The sequence below is a fragment of the Vombatus ursinus genome, unplaced genomic scaffold, assembly GCF_900497805.2.
Source record: "Vombatus ursinus unplaced genomic scaffold, bare-nosed wombat genome assembly UNPS02015398.1, whole genome shotgun sequence".
Taxonomy (NCBI): Eukaryota; Metazoa; Chordata; class Mammalia; order Diprotodontia; family Vombatidae; genus Vombatus; species Vombatus ursinus.
The window spans coordinates 352,100-366,988 of NW_020955176.1; the positions used below are offsets into that span (position 1 = coordinate 352,100).

At 41.7% G+C, this 14,889-nt stretch overlaps 1 protein-coding gene across 1 annotated transcript in view; it reads right to left on the reverse strand.

Annotated features, from left to right (window-relative positions):
- Nucleotides 1–9,459: 9,459 nt before the first annotated feature.
- Nucleotides 9,460–14,889, reverse strand: part of HTR3B (5-hydroxytryptamine receptor 3B) — a 29,760-nt gene continuing 24,330 nt past the window's right edge. The window contains exons 7-9 of the mRNA XM_027847292.1: nt 11,723–11,933; nt 11,389–11,586; nt 9,460–9,695 (exon numbers count right to left, since the gene is read on the reverse strand). Of these exons, the coding sequence (XP_027703093.1) occupies nt 9,460–9,695; nt 11,389–11,586; nt 11,723–11,933 (645 nt within the window). The remainder of the gene's footprint in view (nt 9,696–11,388; nt 11,587–11,722; nt 11,934–14,889) is intronic.

Below are 14,889 nucleotides of genomic sequence, written 5' to 3' on the forward strand. Positions count from 1 at the left end.
AGGGTTGTTGAGAGTATGAAAAGTGCTTTACAAATCCCAATATTCTATATACAGGTTTGATGTTATTCTTATTTTCCCAGAGCTCTGAACCCGAACTCAAGCTCCTATGTAGGTGAGGCTCAAGAGCTAACCAACCTCTCTGTACCTGCTCCACTGTCAAATCAAGTCAAGTTAATGAGTATTTATTAAGCATCTACTATGTACTTGGCATCGTGCTAAGCTGGGGATACAAAGAATGACAAGATAGTCCCTGCCCTCATGGAGTTTACAATCTAATGGGGAGACAACATGCAGACAACTATGTGCAAACAAGATAATTGTTGTTCAATCCTGTCAGTCATATCAACTCTTCATGACCCCATTTGAGGTTTTCTTGGCAGAGATACTAGAGTGGTTTCCCATTTCCTTCTCCAACTCATTTTACAGATGAGGAAACTGAGGCAGACTTGGTTAAATGACTTGGCCAGGGTCTCATTGCTAGTAAGTGTCTGAGGCCAGATTTGAATTTAGGAAGATGAGTCTTCCTGATTTCAGGTCCGATATTCTACCTACTGTACCACCTAGCTGTCCTTCAGACAAGATATTTATAGGATTAATTAGACATAATCTCAGAGAGGATGCAGTAAGGGGGATTGGGAAATGCTTCTTGTAGAAGGTGTGATTTTAGCTGAGACTTAGAGCCCAGTGCTGGGTTGGGTGGGAAGGGGCAGGGGGCTCACTTCCATTCAGATGAGGAGCCTTGCAGAAAGCCCAACCTCCCACCTACCTGCCTGGCAGTCTCTTCTAGCCCTAGGGAAAGCTTCACTGCAGTTCCTTCTTTATGATTTCTGCCAAATGAAGCATAACCTTAACTACAACACCCTCTTGATAGGTTGCAGGGAGGGCAGGGTGAGGGCCTGCATGGAGGGCTGCTTCAGTCTCATAATGTAATCACTGGCGTGGGTCATTTCAATTATGGACACCTGAGTGCAGAGTGAGAACTGCTGCTCATAAACGCCCCCGTGCTGTGTTGCTTGGCTAATTATGAACCCATAAGTGTCTTGGTAGGTAAATAACTCAGTGCTGAGAGATGCCGGCAGAGAGATGGAGAGGAGAGAGATAAGCAGCAGAGCAGATCTAGCAATGTATCATGTGAGGTAGGATACCCAGGCTGCTGGTTGGGTTGCTGGGAGGGCAAACCCACTATCAGACAGTTGAGGGTCTTGTAACCTTGGATGGAGGGCAAACCATCCACAGACTGCCTGCCATGTACCAGAGGAGTATTGAACCCAACACCTTAAGTGGGGACCCAGGTAGAACAGTTTGCTATTGATCACAGGGCTGTAGTGTAAGATTCTGATTTTTAGTGCCCTCAGGGGAATAAGTTTCAACCCAGAGCTAAAAGAAACTGGACCTAAAGAGGTCAAGTTCTGAGCATGGAAGAATGTGAATAAATGCAAACCCTAGTCCCAAACATTAGTTCCGTTCTTTCTTTTCATCCAGTGTGCATCTGGGAAGTGAGTGAAAAAGGCAATAGATATGTGAGGTCCTAGTAGGTTTAAAAAATCATTGGGGTCATTTCTGGGGCATTTGTACCTTGGCTCCTTTCAAAACAGTCCTTTTGGTTTGCTATTCCCAGCCAGACTTAAGGTCTGACTGAGGGAGCTTGGGAATTCTGCTCTAAAGATTTATGTACACCAAGGGTTCGTAGCCTTTTTGCTGTCACAGTCCACTTTAGAAGTCTGGTGAAGCCTGTAGAACCCTTCTCAGAATGAGTTTTTAAATGCATAGAATAAAATTCATAGGATTACAAAGGAAACCAATTATACTGAAATACAATTGTCAAAATATATTTTAAAAGTCAGGTTCATGGATACCAGGTTAAAAACACCTAAACACTAATTAGCCCAACTACTCTATGTCATGCCTGAACCTTCAGTATAAATGTCAACTATCAACCAATCAACAGGCATTTGTGGTGCTCCTACTATGTTCCAGGCATAGTGGTAGTAGCTGGGGATACCAATAAAAAAGTGAGGTCATCTCTGCCCTGAAGAAACTTCTACTTGTGTTACAGGTGTATATAGAAAGGAAAGGAGGCTACGCCATGTCTACAGATAAATAAATACAGGATATATATGAAATAAATATGCAGCAATATGGGAGGTGGGAGATTCGCAACTGGTCAAAGCAGGAAAGTTCTTTCAAGGAAACGGTATTTTTGCTGAGCCTTGAAGAAATAGAGAGGGTAGAGCCAAGGACGTGGACGCTGTGAAACTCAATGTCTAGAAGAATGGTGATGCTTTTGACAGAAACTGGGGAGTTCAGAGGAGAGATGGGTTTAGGAGAAAATATAATGAGTTCTCTTTTGGGCAGGATGAGTTTGAGATGCACAGGGTCCATTCAGGTGGACATGTCCAGCTGGCAGTTGGAGATGGGGGAGATGAGCATGGGACATCTCGATTTGGGAGTTATCTCTATGTATAAAGTATTGTTGGTATGCTTATCAGATTTTTCAGGTGGTACAAAGCTGGCAGCAATGGTTCACATTCTGGATTATTACAGGATCCAAAAAGATCTTGGCAGGTAGGATTGTTGAGCTAAATCTAATAAGATGAAATTTAATACATATAAGTGGAAAGTCTTACACTTGGATTCAAAATATTAACATCGTAAATATAATATGTGGGTGGCAAGGCTAGGCCAGAAAGAAGTTTGTGTAAAAAAAAAGCCTAGTAGAGTACAAGCTCAAAATGAGACAACAATGGGACATATCAATTAAAAAAGTTAACCTGATCTTTGGTTGCACTGAGAGGCCTAGAATCACTAGGGAGGTGACGGTATGAATAGACCATGCTCTTGTCAGATGACATCTATAACATTGTGTTGTACTCTGGGTACCACATTTTAGGAAGGACATTAATAAGCTGGACAGCAACCAGAGGATGGTGAAGGGTCTCAAGATCATACCATATGACAATGAACTGACCAAACTTGGAATGTTTAACCTGGGGGAGAGAAGACTTAGGGGGACATGATAGTTGTCTTCAAGTATTTGAAGAACTGTCATGGGGAAGAGGGATCAGACTTACCTCAGAGGATAGAACTAAAAACAATGGGTGAAAGCTACAAAGAAGAAAATTTAAGTTTGATGTCAGAAAAATCCTTTCNAAGTATTTGAAGAACTGTCATGGGGAAGAGGGATCAGACTTACCTCAGAGGATAGAACTAAGAACAATGGGTGAAAGCTACAAAGAAGAAAATTTAAGTTTGATGTCAGAAAAATCCTTTGAACATAAAAGTTCGATTGACTGCCTCCACATGTAGTGGGTTCCCTGTGCCTTTGAAGGTATTTTCGCAAAAGCCAAATGACCACTTGCCAGAGATGCTAAAGAGGGATTTTTTTATAGGTATGGGTTAAGCAAGGTAAATATTGAGGTCCCTCCTAGCTCTGAAAATCTGGGGGATAACAGATATTTTCTAGTTCAGACATTGCTGGGGAAGTCATATTGCTGTTCTAACACTTTAGTTTTCTCCATCTGTGAAATAGGGATATTGCATTAGTCCATGCTGATACTTCTTCAGAGTTGAAGTTCAGTCATGGATGTTACCATTTTCACCAAGGTGGGCCTATGGGCTACATCAGCTGTGTGGTCACACCCAGGAGTCAAGGTTCACAAACTGAGATATACAGCAGCACAGTTGTCACTACAGCATTAATCACCTGGGAGACAGCCAGGCTCCATTTGGGCTGGACGGTCCTGTCTGAGATGACCTAAAGGGTGATTGGGTTTCAGGCTGCATGAGTCAGCTTACATTCTACTCACAGTACCAATGAGTGACCCAATGGAGATCCAGCACTGTAACATGACCAGCTGTGAGCAGTCACTGAGGATTGGTCAATCAAGACAGGGAAATTGGATGATATCTAATTGGAGCTGAATAGGAAAACAACTGAGTCATACAGACACAGGAAGAAACAATTCCAGGGCACAAGGCATGTGGACAAGTTAGAGCAGTGAAATAAAAACAAAACAAATCCCAAAGATTACCATGGCCTAATTAGGTCATCCTAGACCATTAAAGACATTAGAGTCTTTTTTTTTAATCTATAGATTATGGGGAGCAAGTTGTTTAATAATCAGGGAATAGGTTTATTTCTCTTTGTTCTAAAAGTACATGACTACTCATTTAGATTGAAATTCATGGATTGTTAGAGCTAGAAGTAATTTTGGAGATTATCTAATCCAATGTTTCTTTTCTTAGATGGGGAAACTGAGTCCTAGAAAGATCAAGTTGCATGCCCAAGGCTATTATCTGAGCTAGCAACAAAGCTGATATGTGCACCTGTCCCAATCCTTCTTAATGCTAGCAATGCTTTCCCTCTGTTGATTATCTCCCATTCATACTGTATCTATCTTGTTTGTACATAGTTGTTTGCATGTTGTCTCCCCAATTAGAAAGTGATCTTTTTTAAAATGTATTTATTTTTAGTTTTCAACATTCACTTCCATAAGATTTTTGAGTTCTAAATTTTCTCCCCATCCTTCCCCTCCCCCCACCCCAAGAAGGCATGCAATTTGATATAGGTTCTACATATACATTCATATTAAACCTATTGTCACATTAGTCACGTTGTAAAGAAGAATTAGAACCAATGAGAGAAATGTGAAGAAAGAAACAAAAAAAAAAAGAGAGAGAACAAATAATATGCTTCAATCTTCATTCAGACTCCATAGTTCTTTTTCTGGATGTGGATAGCATTTTCCATCATGAGTCTTTTGGTGTTGGCTTAGATCCTTGCATTGCTGAGAAGAGCTAAGTCTATCAAAGTTAGTCATCGCACAATGTGGCTGTTACTGTGCGTTATGTTCTCCTGATTCTGCTCACTTCACTCAGCATCAGTTCATATAAGTTTTTCCAGATTTTTCTGAAGTCCTCCTGCTCATCATTTCTTATAGCACAATAGTATTTCATTACATTCATATACCATAGCTTGTTCAGTCATTCCCCAACTGATGAGCATCCCCTCAATTTCCAATTCTTTGTCAACACAAAAAGAGCTGCTATAAATATTTTTGTATGTGTGGTCCTTTTCCCATTTTTATGATCTCTTTAGAATATGGACCTAGATGTAGAATTGCTGGGTCAAAGGATATATATGTTCATTTTTATAGCCCTTCAACACAGTTCCAAATTGCTCTCCAGAATGGTTGAATCAGTTCACAACTCCACCAACAATGCATTAGTGTTCCAATTTTCCCACATCTTCTCCAGCATTTATCATTGTCCTGTTTTGTCATGTTAGCCAATCTGATAGGTGTGATGTGGTACCTTAGAGTCATTTTGATTTTCATTTCTCTAATCAATAGTGATTTAGAGCATTTTTTCATATAACTATAGATAGTTTTAATTTCTTCATCTGAAAAATTACCTGTTCATATCTTTTGACCATTTATCAATTATGAAATGACTTGTATAGAATGTGATCTTTTTAAAGTAGACCCTGTTTCTTTTTCTTTGTTTCCTCAGAGTTTAGTGCAGTGTCTGGCATATAATAGTCACTTAATAAATTCTTGTTGACTTGACTTCAATGCCAGTCTCCCTATCCCTAGTGCACCACTCTTTCTCCTATTGTACATTGCTTTTGCTACTACACCATGCTGAATTTATGTCAAGGACTTGGGTTTAAAACTGTCACAGGGCTTCCCTGAGCATGCACAGATGGCCTAACTCAGGGGCTCCCTGCATCCCCTACCACGTGGGTTAGCCTCCTTTGAAGGAGTTTTCACCCATAAGAAAAAGTCACCAAAAGGCATTTGAAAATAATAGGAATACAAGTACCCAAGAAGGTGACATAAAACTGTACACATAAGCAATCCAACAAATATTTATGAAGTGCCTACTATATGCAAGGCACTGTGCTAAGTTCTGAGGATACAAAGACAAAACAGTCCTTGCCCTTAAGGAGCTTACGTGCTCCTGGGGTATAGGGGAATGAAACATGTACACAGGTTAATACAAATACAAAGTTTCAAGAAGGTGAGTGTTAATTTTTGGCTGAATTAGGAAAGATTTCATACAGATGGTGACAACTGAGCTTTGCTTTGAAGGAAGCTAGGGATTCTAAGAGGTAGGGATGAAGAGGGAGTGCTTTCTAGACGTGGGGGACTACTTGTACAAAGTCATGGAGGTTGGAAATGAAGTGCTTTGTACAGAGGTTTGAGAGGATGTTGACCAATAGAAATAAGGAAGTTGGGAAAAGAGATGGTTTTTAGAGGGAAAGAGAATGAGTTGTACAGAAATGGTAATCTAATACATGGAAGCTGATGAGATTACCAAAGCAGAGAGTTCAGAGAGAGAAGAGGAAAGAGTCCAAGACAGAGCCTTGAGGAACACCCACACTTACTGGGCAAGAGGAGAGGAAGGTCCAGCAAAGAAGACTAAGGCATGGTCAAACATCTATGAAGTCCAAGAGAGGTCAACAGCATAGATGCCACGAGAGGAGAGGATCTAGGCCACTATCTAGTGACCAATGCCAAAAACTGCTGAGGGGTCAAGGAGAATGAGCCTGAGAAAGTCCCATTGGACTTAGCAGTTAAGAATAGCAATGAAGGAGAAAGAAGAGTAGGATAATCAGAGTGAGGCAGAATAATGGGTGAAAGACTTCTGAGAAAAGATATGTTTTACACAGTGGTGGCAGTGTTCTTTCCTGTGGTAGCATTACTGGGCTTCTTCTGGGGAAAAGAAATTGAATAGCAGTATAACTCCCAGAGGAACAAGCCTCTGGACTCCATTTCTGTGCAGTGTTGGTATACTTTATATTGAAAATTGCACAGTATTTAGTATTTTTCAAAGCACTTTAATACACATTGCCTTATTTTGATTTTCCCAGCAATACCATAGGGGTATTTATGTCAGGTATTGGTATCCTCATTTGACAGATAAGGAAACTGACACTTGGAGAATTTCAGATACTTGTCCAGGGTTATCTAGCTAGTTAGAGGAAGAGCCAGGACTGGAATACTGGTCTCCTATCTCCTAATCCAATGTAATTTCTGCATCAAAGGGGCGTGTGTGTGCGTGCGTGCGTGCGTGTGTGTGTGTGCGTGTATGTGTATAGTATAGAGGAGTGGGGGAAAGAAGAAGGTTCTTAGGAGCAGCTAGGTAGCTTAGTAGATAGAGCACTGGCCCTGGAGTCAGGAAGATCTGAGTTCAAATCTGGTATCAGACCAGACACTTGACACTAGCTGTGTGACCCTGGGCAAATCACTTAACCCTAATTGCCTTGCCAATAAAAAAAAATGGTTCTTGCTGGCCCTTAGAGTGGTGAGAACAATATGAGTCTTCTCCACCTCCCCCAGTTGGAGAAAAGGAAGAAAACTGGGATCAGTTCAGGGATGCTTGAGCACGTAAAGGCAGAGGAAGATAACCAATGGGACAAAGCAGGAAATGGGAAGGTTAACAGGTGGAAAGGGGAGGGCTCCATGGACACTTTCTGTTCTGAAACTTCTTATGTTCCTCATTTCATTAACAGCGGCAGCAGAATTTCATGGACAATTGACATTGAGCACTAACAGGGAGGTAATGAGAGAAAGAGGCTTCAGGTAAAGGCTGTTTGTATTTAAATTTTTTTTTTCTGGGGGAAGGAGGGTGGTGTTTTTAAAAAGCAATTTCAGAGCTGGCCAAAGTTACCACTGATTTTAGCTTTTCCATGACCTCCACAAGGACAAAGAAAGATGTCAGAATTGGTGGGGCAAGGTAGATTTTTCTCTGTCCTCAACCCCCTACTAGCCAACACACTCCCAAAGGCTGGTGGGGAGGGCAGGAGTAAGGCTGCAGATTTCACAGTCTCTCAGACTTGGGATTGTTTGGGAGGAGCACAGGGAGAATGGCTGGGAAATGTGTCCTTGGCAAGCTCGGAGAGAATCAGTCACTCCATAATATGTATTGTCTATCTGCTGCTGCGTGAAAAACCCTGTGATGTCTGAGGCAAGGAGGAAGGATACCTAGAAACAGAAGGCAAAGCTGATGCCCTCAGGAAGTTCACAATCTGCTTGAGGAGGTAGAACATGACCATGTAGGAAAACCACCCAAACTCTTTGAAGACAGTGAGAATACAAGTATCAATAAAGGTAATATAAAACTACACACATGAGCAATGAAGGGAGGGAGAGAACTGAGTGATCACAGGAAGGAAGTGAAATGCGAGATTTCTGAGACAAATTGTGTTCTGAGCAGTGAAGGGGTGTAGGTCCTTAGATAAAGGAAGAAAAGAAGCTGGAGGATGCCTTTGAATTTGGATTTGGACCTAATACAATAGGCAACAAGATTTCCATGCATGGGAGCAGTCCAATTAGCATGGTATTTCGAGAAAAATAACTCTAGCAGTTGCGTGTATTGGAGGGATGAGAGACTGGAGGAAGGCAGGAAAAACTTGCAGTTCAGATGCTGAGCAACTAGGCCTCCTCATCTACTCTAAAGCAGAAGTAGGAATGGGTAAGAGGCTAAGAGGTAAGGGAAAGCAGGCTGGATGCTTGGCGGCAGGGACACTTTCTCAGCCACCTTTGCATTCTCCACCGTGCCTAGCACAGTAGGCTCAATAAATGGGATTTTGGTTAATTGATCAATCCATGCAACCTGGGTTTCCAGATCTACTCCAATAATTAATGTTCAGCAAAGACCAGCACTAGATCAAAGACACTGCATAGTGGAGGTGAACCAGGCCTAGGGGTAGAGGGGTTGAGTGATCCAGAAAGGTAAGATGCTCAAGGGAACATAAGACAGTGAGCGATCTAGAAAGAAACATTAATATGGTTATTAATCATTGAAGATTCAGACCTAAGAGGTACCTTGGTCAACTATGAGGACCAGGGTTGGGAGCAGACTAGTTCCAGAAGGGCACCAGAATCTAAATCATACAGATAGAAAAGAGAGATAGAATGATTTTTGGGCATAGCTGTAGATCAGACTGGTCCTGATGTCAGGAACACCCGAGTTCAAACCCAGCCTCAGACACTTAATAGCTGTATGACCCTGGACAAGTCACTTAACATTTGTTTGCCTTAATCCACTGGAGAAGGAAATGGCAAACCACCCCAGTATCTTTGCCAAGAACACTCCATGGACAGGATGGTCCATGGGGTCATGAAGAGCCAGACACGACTGAACAACAAGTAGATCTGGAAGAGGTAGAGAAGCTATCTAGTTTAACCCCTTTATAATATAGCTAGAGGATGAGTGACTTGCTTAAGGTTCAATAGGTAGTTAGTGACAGAGGTAGAATCTGAACCCAGGTCCTTTGACTCCAGAGCCAATGTGCTTTCTGCTATTCTATATTATTTCTCTTGCTCTGAAAAAATCATTTGTGGTGATAGATAATAGATAATAGAGCAGGCTAAGGCCCTGTGACCCACCTAACCGCCCCCACACACACACATACATACAGGCTGTGTATACTAGGAATTTCTCTAGCTAGTTTTACAGAGAACTCCATACTGCCCACAGGGAGCAGAGTGTGATGGCATACAGTCCCAGAATCAGGAGGTAACCCTGGAACAAAAGCTTGTCAAATCGGTACAGGATCATAAGCCATGAAGCCTCCTGTTGGGCAGTCTGGTCCAGAGCCTGAATGCAAGAGCTGATGGACTGGAGCTGGGCCAGGGCCTCCTGCAGAAACCCCACCTGGGGCCGGTGCTCGTGACAGGGAAGAACATCTGAAATGAGGGGAGAAAACAGTCTAGGTTTGTCCAGATTCAGTTTTCCATTCGAGGCTAAGACCTGGAACTTAGTTGGCATGAGGAAAGCTGTAGGCGAAGAAGTTTCACACCCTGGTGGATGGAGTGAGGCAGGGCGGAACAAAGACAAAATCGCAATGTGCACTATTAATTAGCATTCAGCTTAGGCAGTATCCTTGGAGTTATCTTTGATTCTTCCCTCTCCTTCACTTCCCATATCCAAACAATCTACCATGTCATGCTGATTCTCCCTCCATTGTATCTCTTCTCTTTTCTCCACTCACATTGCCATTATTATAATTCTGATCTTCATGACCTTTCTCCAGACTATTACAATAGTCTCTTGCCTGGTCTCTTTGCCTCTAATTTCTCCCCATTCCAATATTGTCTCCAATCTTGCTAAGGTAATTTTCTTAATGTGCAACTCTCACCATGTCACTCTTCTAACCAAAAACCCTCAGTGGCTCCTAATTGCCTAAGTGATACAATACAGTTCTTTCAGCTGGGATTGAAAAATCTAGCTTCAACCTATCTTTCCAGGTTTATTTCGCTCTGCTGTCCTTCACACGTTGCAGTCCAGCCATATTGGACTTCTAGCTATGCCCTGATCTTGTTCTGCCTTCTGCCTCTTTTCATTCACCCACTCTATCCCCATTCTTACAAAAACACTCCTTACATTTCTCTGGCTGTTGAAATCCTCTTCCTTCAAGGACTAGTTCAAGTACCACCTTCTCTACCAACCCTTTCCTGATTACATCCTCCTCAACTTTCTCGTAGCACTCTATCTGGACCTCCCTTTGTCCTTATCACTTTCTACTTTCTACATGCTTATCTGTAGATGTGGATAAATCATCTTCCTCCACAATTAGTTTATAAATTCCTTGAAGGCAAGAGCACTTTTTATCTTTGTATTCCCAACACCTAACAAAGCACCCTCCACTAGTAGGTGCTTGATAGCTCTTTGTTGAAATGACTTAAATGATGGAAATGCCAAAACCACAATGGCACATCTGAGGGCACTTGGGCCAAATAGATAGGGTTGGTTTCATGGGCTTGGGGGCCAACCCAACTTGTCCCATTTAGAGCCCTGGGGACATTGGGAGAAGGACAACTGGGATGGGAATGTTGTCTTGCTTTCTAACACTAAGTGAATTTAAAATCTAAGGCTTTGCAATCAAAAGCTTAGGTACTTTAGATTGTAAGGATATAACTAACTCACTAAAGTAGGGGTTCTTAACTTTCTGGTGCCATGAATCCCTTTGGCAGTCTAATAAAGCCTTGTAGATACCTTCCCAGAATAATATTTTAATGTATAAATTAAAATTCATAGAATACCAAATGAAACCACTTGTATTGAAATAGTTATTACAATACTTAAAAACAAGTTCACAGGTCCCACGTTAAGAACCCCAGATCTAAAGGATGAGGCACAAGCCAAAGAAGCCTGTTTTCTGGTTCAAATGAGACTGATTAGAAAGGGGATCAGGTGGATGGGCAGACAAACCTTTAGGTTCTGGGATGGGTCGATTGAGCTGGAGCCACGAGAGTGTTTTATAGATCTAAAATCCTTAGCACAGATCCATGATGCCCTCTGATGTTCCATCAATGTGAACTGATGGTGATAAAAATGAAGCATGGGGAGAGAGAAGGAAACTCCAGTCTTCTCACCTACCTGTTGGGGAGTCAGCTAAAATCAAAGAGGTTCTGGTCAGATGGGCACAGTCCACAGGTTTAGCCCTGGAGGTCCTTTGGAAACAAAAGAGGGGGTGGTTCTGCCTACTGCTTCTTTCTGTATGGAGGAACTTAACCAGAACGATAGACTTAGATAAGCTGAGAACCAGGAAGACCATACAGATTGTCAAGAAGACACCTGGAAAAAGGGGTCAGGCAGAGGTAAAGTTAGAAGAAAGATACAGTCCCTCTTCCTTCTCCAGAGTAAAAAAGCAATATCAAATTTTGTTGAGCAGTAGAGAAGTTAGCTCTCTCTTAGCCCCAAGACTACTCACCAATCAAAGGTGTACTCACTGCACTCCTGGGTACCTCATTTGACATGTTGACCTTGAAGACTGTGTAGCCCACCAGGATACTGGTCTTGAAAGTAATCCTGGTGCGGCAGCTGAGGGGTAGATAGAAGCTGCCTAAATCCATAACCATGAGGAAGATGCTAGGAATCAACAGATTTACCACATAGGCCAATGGTCGTCTCCGGATCACCACCTGAGAAGGGAGAAGGAATCAAGTAGGATGACCCCCTTCCGGGCTCCCCTTGCTCTATCCTGCCTATCCCATGTCCAGGGTTGTGGAATCTATAGCATGGAGTGGGATAGTCCTTTAAATTAAATGGTGTTTGTGCATCAAAGGCTTCTCCTCTAACACCATCCTGAGCTCCTAACTTTTTTCAGAGTTTGGAAGTTTCTTTACTTCTCTTTTAGAAATGTGTGTGACACTACTCCAGATTAGGAAAAATAGAAAGTTTCAAATTTTAACATTAAGGATTAGGGTTGAGGGAAGGGGTTCTATCAGTTCTTCCATATAGCGAATTCCTTATTAAGGAAACCACATCTTGTTCCTTGACAACTATACTGTCAAAGCATCTAGGCAGCCCAGGGGATGGTATATTTGGAGTCAGGAAGACCTGAGTTCAAATTCAGTCTCAGCTACTTGCTAGCTGTGTGACCCTGGGCAAGTCACTTAACCTCTGTTTGCCTCAGTTTCTTCATTTGTAAAATAGGGATAATAATAGCACCTACCTCCCAGGGTTATTGTGAGGACCAAATAAGATAATGTTTGTAAAGCGCTTAGCACAGTGCCTGGTACATAGTAAGCATTATATAAATATTAGCTATCATTGTTATTATTATTAAGCCATTTAACTGCTGTCTGCCTCAGTTTCCTTGTCTCTAAAATTGGGATGATAGCATTACCTTCCAGAATTGTTGTGAGGACCAAATGAGATATATGTAAAATGCTTTGCAAACCTTAAAGTGCTATATAAATACTAGTGGTTTTTATGCTGTAATGTGATTATTTCATGAACATTAGACCTGAAAATTGTTGATGAATATTTCATTAATTACCTAGTCTCCTTAGCTAAAATATAATGTTCTTAAGGACTGAGTTGAGAGGCAACAAGGCACAACAGATAGAGCACTGAGTTGGGACCAGAAAAACCTGGGTTTAAATCCTATCTCTTAGACTAAATGGCTGTGTGACCTCAGATTAGTCACTTAACTTCTCTGGCTTTAATCTCCCCATCTATAAAATGGGGTAGATGATAATACCTGTAGTATCATAGTAGGATTATTGTGAGGCTCAAATGAAGTTTGCTTTGCAAACTTGAAAATGTCCACTATTACACTATAAATCTTTTATATTCCCACTGGTACAATGGTAGGCATAAAGTAGATATTCAATAAAAATTATGGAGTTGGAATTGAATGACAAAGAACTTCCTGGCAAACAGGATTATGATAATTGTTGTTATTGTTGTTAACTATTATTGAATCTCATTTCCTCCTGTAGGAATTGAGGGCATTTTTAAAAACAGGATGGATTTTCATTTGTCTGGGATGACTTAAGGTAGACTTTTTAAGAAATCAGAGGAATGGATCTCAAGGTTCCTTTCAGCCAGAAGAGTCTTAAGATTCTGAACCAGCTGCCCTTGGAGACGATAAAATGAAATGTTAGGAAGTGTCATGATTCTCGGCCTGACTTGTTTCTCTTGTTAGTATAGAGCACCTCCAAAATCATAGTGTCTTCTTTGAGAAGTGAGCTCAGAAGGAGAAAAAAACCTGGTGGGGTGGAGCTGGGGTGGAGGTTAGAACTGAGCTGGGAGAATACTCACAGCAAGGAAAGACTGACTAGATCAGCCCAAGGAGGGGGGCAGAGCGCCACCTCATTGATCAGCCTCATCAGCCATTGGTTCTGGGAGCGCATCTCAGTTCTGTAGGGCTAGACAGGCCAAAATCACTTGGCTGATTTTAGCCTAGTGGTTATTGGACTTTGTTTTTGTTTTTTGACATTAAACATAATTGGCTGAGTATCTAAAGCAGAGAGAGACATTCACCACTTTGCAACGATTTGGTTAAAACCCTTTTCCACAAAAAGCAGCCAAGAAAAACAACAACAAAATTAACTGTTTTCAACCTGTACCTCTCCTGTTTATGTCAGCAAGCAGCAGTTTATGTTGATGACAGAAGATGGGAATCGGGAGAATAGGGAGTTAAGATGTTCAAGAAAATAAAAAGGTTTTCTAGTAAAGTCCCCACACCCATGTTTCTGGGAGATATTGGAATCATGATGGCTTTGGCCAGAGGGCTGACCTAATGGGATGATGGAAAATCATCTAAGCCACAACTCCAGACAAACCCGCTTCTTGTGATTGATGAAGGCAAGAAATCTCCCAGTGATTCAGTTGTGAATGTTAGATTGATTAAGAACTCTCTCAGTACTTCAGCTGGAGTTCATACAAAAGGAAAGCCCAAAGAAAGAGGAAAGATCCTTATGTGAAAAGAGCATCAGTCTAGGAAGGAGTCAGGGGCAGAGAATTTCAAATTCTCCTTTGGCTGCTGGTTAGTTGAATGACTGTCAGAGGGTCTTTTAAACTCTCTGGGTCTCAGTCAATTCTTTTATTCAAAGAGGGAGTCGGTGTGGTAGAATGGAAAGAATGCTGAAGTCACAGGACCCAATTTTGAATCCCCTCAGTTCTGCCACTGACTACTTGTGTGACCTTGGGCAAATTACTTGACTTCTCTAGGCCTTGGCTTCCTCATCTGCCAAATGAGAAGGTTGGATTAGAGGTCCTCCAAAGCCCCTTCCAGTTCTAGACCTATGATCCTATTAGAGTAATGAACTTTGTCTCCATTGGAGAGAAAGTTGTGGGAACAAACGAGGTTAAAACCATGAATCACTTTGAGAAAAGTCTTTGGGTTAGTCCTAGTTGTCAGAATTATTATAATTGCCCATACAGGGGTCTGCATGGTGCGAATTCCACAGTCTAATTTTCATAGAAGCAGAAGACTATAGGGGTAAATCAGGACCAGAACAAAGGGGCAGCAGGTACGATTTCAAGTGGCTACAATTACAGAGGTGGTGACATTTTGTCAAACTGGGAATCATAATTGGGACTTGACAGGATAAAAAGGGAGCAGCGTTGAAAGGATACAAGGTATGT